This window comes from Mesoplodon densirostris, chromosome 12, assembly GCF_025265405.1.
Source record: "Mesoplodon densirostris isolate mMesDen1 chromosome 12, mMesDen1 primary haplotype, whole genome shotgun sequence".
NCBI classification, from domain to species: domain Eukaryota; kingdom Metazoa; phylum Chordata; class Mammalia; order Artiodactyla; family Ziphiidae; genus Mesoplodon; species Mesoplodon densirostris.
Window position 1 is genome coordinate 27,392,780 of NC_082672.1, and position 11,819 is coordinate 27,404,598.

At 39.8% G+C, this 11,819-nt stretch overlaps 1 protein-coding gene across 1 annotated transcript in view; it reads right to left on the reverse strand.

The window, feature by feature from the left end:
* PEX7 (peroxisomal biogenesis factor 7) overlaps nt 1-11,562 on the reverse strand; it is an 85,360-nt gene extending 73,798 nt beyond the window's left edge. The window contains exons 1-3 of the mRNA XM_060114949.1: nt 11,360-11,562; nt 9,392-9,449; nt 8,364-8,514 (exon numbers count right to left, since the gene is read on the reverse strand). Of these exons, the coding sequence (XP_059970932.1) occupies nt 8,364-8,514; nt 9,392-9,449; nt 11,360-11,489 (339 nt within the window). The 5' untranslated portion in view covers nt 11,490-11,562. The remainder of the gene's footprint in view (nt 1-8,363; nt 8,515-9,391; nt 9,450-11,359) is intronic.
* Nucleotides 11,563-11,819: the final 257 nt, after the last annotated feature.

The following is an 11,819-nucleotide window of genomic DNA, read 5'->3' on the forward strand; positions in this document are numbered from 1 at the left end:
TAGCAGGATCCTACAGAACATTTCCAAAACCTTCTTCACTAAAACAAATTATACATATTTTTAAACCTACCAACAAATCACTGTTTGCAGCACCCTGAAGAAATGTCAGAGAAGATTAGAAAGTTAGTCATCTAAAAAAGCTTGCCAGGTCAATGTTTATCAGAAAGCATTAAAATTCAATTAATATCCCTTTCTGGCCTTTCTTTGAACAAGCTTATCGGAATGACGTGATTCTTTCAGATCTCTTGGTAAACAGCTTTAGTTATCCGACGCTGCTCTCAGTAAACCACTTCAAATGAATTATATGAAAACTTATGGAAATACTTTTAATTCTGTTATTTGATACAACGGATTATATACAGATCACTACTGGAGCGAAGTTCAACCAAATATGTGTATAATTAAACTTTACAAAAGTAGTCCTGCCATGGACCTGAGTGTGCCATTAAATGTGATCAGCCAGCAGGTTATTTTGAATCTAAAAACTCTACCTTATTTATGCAGGAAGCATGACTGTCTGGGGTTTGTTGTGGCTTAACTATGGATTCCCTGTTCTCTGCTGCCTAGTGCTATGCCTAGCCATGTTGGAACCTGAGTTTAAAGCAAAAAATAATTAGTAATACTGATTATGTCCTTACTTAAAACTCTGATATTTTGTTCATCGTAGATTTTTCTTACATTAATTTTGATTTTTTAAATACTGCATTAAGAGATTATTTATCTTGACTACTGAGCTTTTGGGGCCCCCTTAAATTATGTACTTAAATTATGTACTAAGGTGAGTGTTTCACCACCCAGTTCTGGCCCTGCTGCGGCCCATATTCTTGCACAGGAGAGAAAAGCAGCTGGAACACTAAAGAAATCATGATCCAGCAACAGAGAGTAGCTCATGAGGTACACAGAAGGGTCAGCAAAATCCAAGGTGCTGCTGCAGCCATCTGTCAGTTATGGATGGAAAAAGGCAGGCTTGGAAGCAATCAGGGAAGAGCTTGAGACCTAAAGAGGTTGATTTTACCCTCTAGGCCAGGGCTCAGCAAGTTTCTTCTGTAAAGGGCCATATAAATATTTTAGGCCTTAAATATTTATATAATAAATATATTAATATATTAATTATATTCATAATAAATACATTATGGGCCATTTGGTCTCTGTCACAACTACTAAACTCAGCCTTGTAGAGCACAAAGTAGCCATAGATGATACTTAATAAATGGGCATGGCTGTGTTCCAATAAAACTTTACAAATCAGACAGTGGGCTGGATTTGGCTCTGGCCCACGAGTAGTAACTGGCCAACCCCTGCTCCAAGCTGATGTGAACAGTCAAAAATAACCACAATAGGAAGTCTTTATTGAGCACCTACTGTTTGCTAGATGTTGTCATAAGCACTTTACATATTTTATCTCATTTCATCTTCACTTCTGTGAAGTAAATACCATGCCAAGGCCCAAAGAGCTTAAGTAACTTGTCCAAATTCCCACAGCTAGTAAGCTGCAGAGCTGAAGCCTGAACCTGGGCAGCCTAATCACAGAATCCACCTTTAATCATGATGCTAGGCTGTCTCTACAATATGTTGCATGAAGGCACTTTAAAATGGAACTTTTCAGTGACCTTGGACTGTGATATTAGGGAAATAAAACCCTGACCTTGTTGGTATCACCCTTCACTGGAGCTCCATTTGGGCCCAGACTGATTCCATTTTGTTTTCATGAATTATCCATACCCATATTAAAGCCCCTACCTATCTATCCACTTGGTGAACCCCCGCTCATCTGTCAAGACTCAGCCCCTTTAAATCTGTGAAGTAAGCCTCCCCTGATGAACCCCTCAAGCATCGAGGAGTCAGACGCTTCCTTCTGTGCACTCCGACAGCATCTTACACCTACTCCTAGTTCAGCATTTACCATGTTTTACTAAATTCAGTGTTAAATAACTGCCATACCTGCTATATTTTGGAAGAACCATCATAAACAAAACCATCTTGTTTATGCTCATTGCAATATAACAGGCACTCAAGAAACTGAGTTAAAATGATTTAACCAACCAAATTTATCTCCACAACCTGTGCTGTTGCTAAGTAGTTATAAAGAGCTACTGTTTTCATTTCAGAGGATAACTGAACAAATACAATTAAAAGATAACATCATTAGCTCAGACTCCTCTACCTCTACACATTTCCAACGTGACAGCGGACTTGAAACCTGACAACTTCTCACCTTTTAAAACTGCAAGAGCCTCCGCGGGCTCACAGAGAACCCAGCCCCAATGAGAACAAAAGACGTGATTTAAGAAAACTATGCTGATACCAGGGCTGCTGCCAGCTCTTCTATGTGACTCATAACAAAGTGGCAAGCATCAGGGTCTAGGACAAAATCAAGCATAGGACATACATGGTGAGGTTAAAAATGGGATAAAAAAGAAGGAAATAAAGGTGACTCAATCAATATATACTTTTTGTTTGTTTGTTTTACTGTGTTTAATATACTAGGACATGGGAAAGAAACTAACAGTATAAGCCAGGATATTGTGTTTAAAACACAGAAACGAAAACTGTAGACCATAAATACAAAAGCTGGTGGGATGGAAAATTCAGCTTGATGCCCAGAAGAGAGGTATCCTAGCAGGGCCCTGAGGGCTGGCTAAAATGTCAACAGCAGAAAGCAGAGGTGAAAATAGTGACCAGAAACTCCCCCAAAGACGACATAAATGGGGACATAAAGCACCCTAGGGATTAGGACTAGTGAACAACTGCAAGATAACACCAAGGTTTTGTGCCTCAGAACTGGCAGTGACGGTGGCCTTAACAAAACTGGAAGACTGGAGGAAGGGAGATAATATGTAATTTTAGACACAGTGAGTTTGAGGTGACAGCCTGACAGTCAAGTTGAAGTGTCTAGGAAGAACAGGGTTTAGGCATTAACCTCAAGCCCTGAAAACAGTTTACAACCAGAGAGATGTTTGGGAGACAGCTGAGAAGGGATGACTAGATTCCATTATCCCAACCTCAAGTCAAATAACTATTCAATACATATTGATTAAGCACTTACTATGAACAAGGCATGTGGGAGGGAGAGTACAGGGTTAGACAAGACAGATAAAGCCCCAGCCTTCATGGGTCTTATACTTTAGCAAGGGAAGATAGGCTGTAAGTATAAATACACCATTTCAGGTTGTGATTTTTTTAAAACTACTAAGAAAAATAATGTAAAGTAAGAAGACTAGAAAATAATAACAAGGGCGGGCGACCAGAAAGCACATCTCACATTAGTCTACTCTCACATCTTCTCCCTATTCCCAATCCCCCCCTCCACTCCCACTCAAATAGTGGACACGGGAAATATAAAAAGAAGAGAGATATGCAACTATGCTTTAAAGGCAGGGTCCTCTAAAGGCCTAGCTTAATGAAATTACTCTTGGTAGTGGTGAAGAAAATTAATTGGGAAACTATACAAAGAAAAAAGAAGAACACTGAAGAATATTTTGTCCTGCTTTATGAAACCTGAACTTCATCAGAACCACAGTTTGAGGAGGACAAATTTTATTACTGAATCCAATTCCCAAAGAGCTCATTTTTAATCTACTGTACAGTGTTGCCCTTTGTAAGTTGGTCTATTTAATTAAAAATCATCAAATAAAAACTGTGTCCAGAACGTTCAGACTTATCTGTATCAATACAAAGGGAAGGGACACTGACTTTTAATTACTGAGCGATTAGAAAGGGCTACATATTTCTTTTAATGTGAAACTTAAATTTTTTTTCATTATAGATATTTTAAAATGCACATTAGAGAGAATAGCATAATAAATCCCCAGGTATCCATCACACACCTTCCATAATTATCAATATTTTACCCATCCTGTTTCATCTGTTCCATTACTTACTGGAGTATTTTAACATCAGACCATTTCACTCACAAATACTTCAGGAGAAAGAATGTTTTCACCTTTTACATGAGCACAAGGCCATTTTCACATCTTAGATTAACAACAGTTCCTTAACATCAGCTAATACTCAGTCCATATTCATATTTCCCTGATTGTCTCAGAAACGTCCTTTTATAGTTGGTTTATCTGAATAGGATCCAAACAAAATCCATATTTTATACTTAGCTGTTATGTCTCTTAAGTTATTTCTGATCTAGGAAAGTTCCCTTTCCCACCTTGGTTCAGGTCCCCCTACCCCACCAATGACATTTACTTGTTGAAGAAACGAAGTTATTGGTCCTATGGAATGTTCTAAATACATTCTGGATTTGGCTAATCGTTTCCTCATGGTGGTGTTCAACTTTTTCCTCTACCCTTCCTATTTTCTTTAAATTGGAAGTTAGATCTAGAGGCTTGATTTGATTCAGTTCAATCTTTTTTTTAGCTTTCTATTGTATTAGGAGGTGTGTAATTTCTGGTTGATCCACTTTTAGTGATCCTAAGATTGTTCATAAGATGGATCACTCTTAAATTAATGGTTTTAGCATCCACAGATAACCCTTGCCTAGGGTCATTATTTCATTAGGGGCTACTAAATGGTGATTTTCTAATTCTATTATCCCTTCTACATTTACTAGGTAGAATTCTATTACAAGAAAATTTCCGCACCAACGATTTGATTACCCCACAGTGAAATTCATACAGGAAAAGCAGGATAACTGCCTTGATTCTTTACCTTTATTTATAAATTCATGATCAAAAACTTTAAGGGGATCAAATAGCTTTTAAAATTTTTCAGCAAACTGATAAGCCTCACTATTTGACAATGAAGACAAATTTTAACTATTTTTAAAAACTGTAATAAGAACACTGAGAATTAGATGCTGAAATGAATATTAAACTGAGTCTGTCATCTTTGAAGTCACTTTTAACTCACTCTCAACAGCCCAGTGCTATAAGCCATGAAGTCAGAAACGAAATTCTCAATTACTCTCTTTTTTCTCCTCTTGCTGAACTTTTAAAAATTTTCTTGTTCTTCCATTCTTATTATATATTCAGCAGCAGGCTGAGCTGAAGGCATTTTATGGGGCTCAAAAGACATAATGGCCTCTGCAGTTAAATAATACAGAGGAGAATCTGATTCCTGCTTTGATGCTAAGTTTAGAAGCCATGCAAAGGGAAACTTTCCATGTTTTTCTTTCTTTCATTTCACCAGGACCTTTATTCCTTAAGGCCTAAAATATATCTAGGTCTTGGAATTTTCCTTTTTGCTTCCGTAACTACTTGTCTGACTATCTGAAAACTGACTGTTGGACTTTATTCAACACTATTTGTTGAATATTCAACAAATATTTATTAGCTCCTCAAAACTCTATTTGACCTTAAATCAATCCTTTTAAGTGTTTCTGCATATTTGGTATAAGAGACAAACTTTAAATAAAGGCTGTATTTCTCTTTAATGAAAAATGCCAAATATCTGGTATTATAATACTGAGCTTTAGATTGATCACCAGAAATTCTTTAACAATCTCATGGAGGACAACCTTTCTGAGGGTCCTACAGTTCTCTACTCGTTATCCGGCTTGGTGTGCTTCGACTTTTACTAACCATTGTTGAGAAAGACAAGAAGTAATATTGTGGCACATAGTGATGGGGACTCCCCACCCACCAATCTTCCTTTCTCCTTGCTCACAGAACCCCAGTTTTGCCCTTCAGGGAAAGCTCTGTCCTTTCCTCATCCCAGGGGTGAATCTTATTTAGATGAAAGTACGAGTGGTGACTTGTTTCCCTCACAAGTGACAGAGTTACGACTGGGCATGTGATGAGATGACAACTGGAATTCTATGGAGCGTTAGAAGAAAGAAACCCACCGAGGAGAGCAGAGCGGAAAGGCAGGAGAAACCTGGGTAACTGATGACATTGCCAAGCCTCAAGTAAACAAACCTGGACCCATTCCCAGCTCCATATCCTTGGTTATGTGAAATAAAAAACTCAGATCGTTGAAAGCACTTTTAGTTTGGTTTTCTCTTATGGTAACAGCCAAGGCATCTAACTGATACAAAATGCTTATCAAAAATTGCATTTGAAAAGAAAATGAGGAAGGACAACCTAGAACAACAGCCTGAAAAAACAAACAATAAAATAAGTCTTCAGTTCAAAAAACCAGTTACATAATTATAGAATGATGTAAACCACTGGTTCAACAATAGTACAAAGATCTTTACAAGCGGACTGAAAGTAACCCAGCACTACAACGTGGCTGGGGAAAATGCACAGCCATGTTAGGTAATATTATTAGAAATAGAGGCTCAAGATCATGGTGGCGAAGTCATATATAGCTCAGCACTAATAAACACATTTCTGGAATAAACTAGGTTTACAACATTAAAAGCAACACTGTAAAACAAGAGGTTACCCAAAGGAGTTTACCAGGAGGGTGAAAGATATAGAGACCGTGTAACCTGAGGACAGGTCGAAAGAATTACAAATGCACAGTCTGGAAGAGGGAAGACTTACAGGGGGCATGACAGCTATTTTCAAGGATTCTCCTGGAAAAGAGGGACTGGACTTAGTCTCACCATGTCAGAGAAAGGAATGTGAAGCAACAGTTCGTTGACATTGAAGGTAGATTTAGGCCTAAGAGAGCAATTATCTAACCAATAGAGCAATCAAAAAGTCAAATAAGCTATCACATGAGATACTGAAATTCACTTTCACTGAGCTGATGTAAAGACTGCGTGACCATCACACGGAACATTCTCGAACAGTATTTTCCAGAGTAGTAGCAGTACAAACACCATTGGTTGTACAAGAGATGATTTTAACTGGTACATACATTTTTTTTTAATTATTTTTTTTTCTTTTCTTTTTGCAGTACGTGGGCCTCTCACTGTTGTGGCCTCTCCCACCGTGGAGCACAGGCCCCGGATGCACAGGCTCAGTGGCCGTGGCTCACGGGCCTAGCCGCTCCGCGGCATGTGGGATCTTCCCAGACCGGGGCACGAACCCATGTCCCCTGCATCGGCAGGCGGACTCTCAACCACTGTGCCACCACGGAAGCCCACATTTTATTTTATTCGTTATATATTTATTTTACCATACATGAAATAAATGTACATACTAAGCTATCAATTCCATGGTTTCATGAATATGTGCTGTTTTAGAATAAGTGAAATAACTATGTAAAGTTCATTTAAAGAAAAGCATTAAATCAGTATCTACTATTTCATAAAATTGGATATATTATTTTATGATTTGTTAGCTACAGCCCTAGAATTTATATAGATAAGCAATACAAGGCCCAAAGATTTAAGAAAAAGAAAGAAAACTTTTGAGAGGAAAAATATTTTTTAAAAAGAAAGAAAAACATTAAGTTAATCATAATCTAAGTGGTATAAGAAAATGGCAAAAATCATGAAGGTACCACAAAAATGTCTGAATTTTGGACATGCTGCTTTGTGGGGATTTTTGCATTGAACGTGCTGAAGCTAAAGTTCCTCCTTTACCAAAGTTGTCTTGGTATTCAGTGTCTATGAAAACATGATCATTTATAACTACATTTATTCAAAGAGCCTCCTTTACAATAAAATGGAGGAACTAAAATTTTCTATTATTTTCTGTCAGACCTTAGAGATACTCATTTTTAATAGCTAGAACTATAAAAATGATGTCTAGAATCCTCACATAACCAGTCTATTATTACAAAAGACGAACATTCTTGCACCTAATAAGCATTTACTGAGGTCTTTCCATGAGCCAGGCACAAATTTGAAAGTAAATTTGCAAGTTTTCATTTGAAGCATCTATTGCTACCTTGAGAAAATTCTTAAAACATTTAAGGTAAAGCACCAAAAGAGAATGTCTTTACCATCATGTTCATGAAAAGTATATACGTATTTTAATATGACTGAAGGCCAAACTATTCTCTATGCTACCCATACACACACACAATATCTAGCACATGTAAGAGATTTAGTTTTTAAACTTCTTCAGTAAGCTCTGCCTTATAGTCAGTATTTCAAGCTCTTGCTTCAATATATTCTGAAAATCCTTAGGAATCATAGTCAAGTCCTAAAGGCAATCTTATGATGTCTCTGTGAAAAGTCCACCTACCTCTATCTTAAGGCAGTGTATGGAGGCATATCCTTCCTTACGGCGTAAAGAAAGCGATGTGCCTCTGGAGGAACCCGTGCCACAGTATACTTCCTACCGGAGGCGTTTTTACTGACTAATGAGAAGCCTGACCTTTTCTTCTTTCCCAGCTCCTTAGGCTAAAAGGTACTTTATGTTTGAATAATCAAATAACAAGTGACATCTAACATGTACAAGAAACACTAAAGCTTAAACTTCTTGTCCCCTGAAGACATTCCCTCATGTTTCCACCCCCAAATGGATCTCAACCAAAGAAAAACAATCAGCCCAGAAAGATTCCCTTCCTACCTCCTGAGTGTGTTCCTTGTAGACCTGCAGTGGCCCTGCGGCTCTGGCGGTGTCCCAGAGCTGTAACGAGCCATCACCACTACAGGTGACCAGGATATGCTCATTGTTCTCACTCCAGGTCACGTCAAACAAACCATCGTTCCAGTCAAAGCTACACCAGGAAAATTAAAATAAAAAATTCTAGTTACATAGGCAGCTGAACATAAAATAACAATCATTGCTTTTTTTTTTTTTTACAGTTTATCACCTATTCTAACACACATTATCTCACATGGTCTTCACGAATATGGGAGATTCGTAGGGCAGGCGCTTGCCAGATTCAGAAAAAACTTCAGAGAGCTTAAAAGAACAGCCCAGTCATACAGCCAGAAAACTGCACAGCTAGGTTAAAATCAGGGGTCCCAACTAGAAATATGGCACCATTTACATGAGGACATGCTGCCACACCTGGGCGCTCACTGCTTTCTGTGTTTATAGGAGAGAAGAACAAGCACTTGAAAATACTAATTTAGATCCATAATTTCAGTGTTTCCCATAAATCTTTCACCTGAGCTATCAGCAGGTAGTTATTTTCTGATGAAATTTCCTTTCCTTTCTCTACACTTGACTAACTCTGATGGAGACGTTAATGAGCCTAACAGTCACACAGACAAGACAGGCATGGAAAGAAGAAAGGGAAAGAAGCGCTAATGCACAAAATGGATAATTAGTTCCTGAATGAGTAAAGCTAAAGTACATTAAGAAGAAAGCAAAGATAGGAATGTCAAACAGTATACCAACTAGCTCACATTTTTTTATGTTTAAGTTTTACAATGTATAAGTGAATACTAAGAGCAAGAGCTTTAGAAGAAAAGTGACATAATCACAAGTTCATGGCAAAAATAAGCTCTATACTATGCAAATCCTGAAGGTTCTTTTATACTGCAAATTAAAACATCTTATTGATCACAAAGATTCAAAACTAATTCTATGAAGGTCTTAAAAGCAACAGAGAACACATATAAGTTTAATAGTTAGAGTCAGCTTACCTTCTAAAAAGCCTAAGCCCAGATTCATCTTGATCCAGTATTAGCAGGGTTCCACAGCCTAAGGAGAAAAATGCTGAGGTCATGCTGTTGAACCTGCTGGGGGACCATGTCAAGGCAAAGAGGTATCAAGTACTGAGTACCTAATTTTACAGTCACAAATTTCAAGTTACTTGAGGCCATGTATACAAAATGATCAGGACTGTGCTCTCCATTTCTGTCTCTCTACATTGTGCTTAATTAAATATTAAGCTTACCATCTCACCTATGCTTGGAATCCAGACACAGCTCTAACAGGGGAGAGAGATTTAAGTGCATACTCTATGGCCAGGCAGGATGACAGGCACACAAACCTCCCAAACAGGTGTTATCATCCCTATTTACAGGTGAGAAACCTCAGGCTAACAGACCCCAGGGATTGTGCACCTTCTACATCACACTGCCTTCACAATAAATCTACAATACATTCTGGGACTTCCCTGGTGGCACACTGGTTAAGAAATCTCCCTGCCAATGCAGGGGGCATTGGTTCGATCCCTGGTCCAGGAAGATCCCACATGCCACGGAACAACTAAGCCCATGCACCACAACTACTGAGCCTGAGCTCTACAGCCGGCAAGCCACAACTACCGAGCCCGTGCACCTAGAGCCCACAAGAGAAGCCACCGCAATGAGAAGCCTGTGCACCACAACAAAGAGAAGCCCCCTCTCGATGCAACTAAAGAAAGCCCACACACAGTAATGAAGACCCAACGCAGCCAAAAATAAATAAATTAATTTTTAAAAAAATAATAAAATAAATAAAGAGTACTGGTTCCATACTTTAAAAAATAAAATAAAATAAATTCAGCATGGAATTTTAAAACAAAATGCCTAGTGGAACTCACCACGTACTTGGTGGTAAAATGCTGAACAAAACATATCATTATCTACCAAAGAGGAATTATTTTACTAAAGGATCAGCATATTTAAAAAGTTATATTTGTTATTGGGTTGAAGGAAAGAAAACTATTAAACATGACTGACTTAAAAAAACGTATCAGTTCCTCTTAAGGCTTTTTTTTAAGGATATAATTTAAAATATCATTATAAACTCACGAGTCTTCAACCTAAACGGTAGGCAAGTATTGTAAACCTGAATTTGCAACCACTAAAAGCTAACGGTGAAAATATGAAGGCAAACATTTCTCTCCCTCTCAGTTTTAGAAATCACTAAATCACTGTAGGACCCAACAAAAAATACTGTCGAGAGCTGACATTATGCAATGAATTTTTTCATAGACCTTCAATGCGTATACAACAGCTACAAGATGAATTAAAAGACAGCCCCGTAAGTCAAGAATAGAACCCCGCCTTTCAACCTAGTCCAGGACCAGAGACCATTAACCTGAACCTCTTAACTGCCTGCAAATGTTTGTATTCCTCTGGAGACAAGAAAAAGCGAGAAAAGAACATGATCAATTTCGTGCTGGCACTTGCGGGGAAACTCCTGGCGTCTGCTCAGGAGCATCCTTAAGACGCACAGCCGGAATGCAGCCTGTGGGGAATGTGGTCCAATTAGTGGGTACTGGGGTGACCCTGCAGACCGTCTTCCAAAAGCTGTTGGTCCCGTCGGACCGGTAGAAGGGGCCCCACAGGTTCAGCCCGCTCTCCGCAGGGCCACGTGTACCTGGAGGGGTGTGTGTCACTAGGGGCGATGGTGTCGGTGCGCTCTAAGGCATAAGAACTAGGGGCACTAGGCATTTTCCACACGCTACTTCCGCACTGTAACTGGAAAAGATGATGGACTCGACTCTAAACCAACTCCCCACACTGGACAAAGGCGGCCAGGGAGCCAGGCATTCCTCTGCTTCCCCTGGTGTTCTTTTCTGGCGCCGTCTACTGTCGGAAGTGCTTTTGGACCACCAGAGGGAGCTGGAGCTCGGCTGGAACCCGCCCCCGCCCCGGCGGCTCAGCGCCGCCCGGCCTCACCCGCGATGCCGTAGTGCTGCGCGGTGGCGCAGGCCAGGCGGCCCGGCAAGTACGGGGAAAACTCGGCTGCATAGCCGTGGCGGCCGGGCACCCGCAGCGTCCGCACCGCTCCGCCACGCGCCGCGCTCATCCCGCCATCCGCCGAAGCCCTTCCAAGTTGGAGGAGGCCTGTCCGGACTCGCTAAGAAAATTAGAGATCCTAGCAGCTGAGACGGAAGTGAGGACACCGGGTGCCCTGAATGCTAGGTTTCGATTGGTCCGCAAAGGAAAGGGAATTGACTCTGACGGAGGCCATTTTTGTCTTGGGCAAAACAGTTGCTTTGGCGCCCCCCTGTGACGCAGTAGACATGAGGGCAGTATTTCTAGAGTTAGGTGGTGATTCTGATACCTTTTGTTTTTGCATATCAGCCTCCATCTGGTTTTTATTAATTTATTGACCTTTCGAAAGACTGGCATCAGG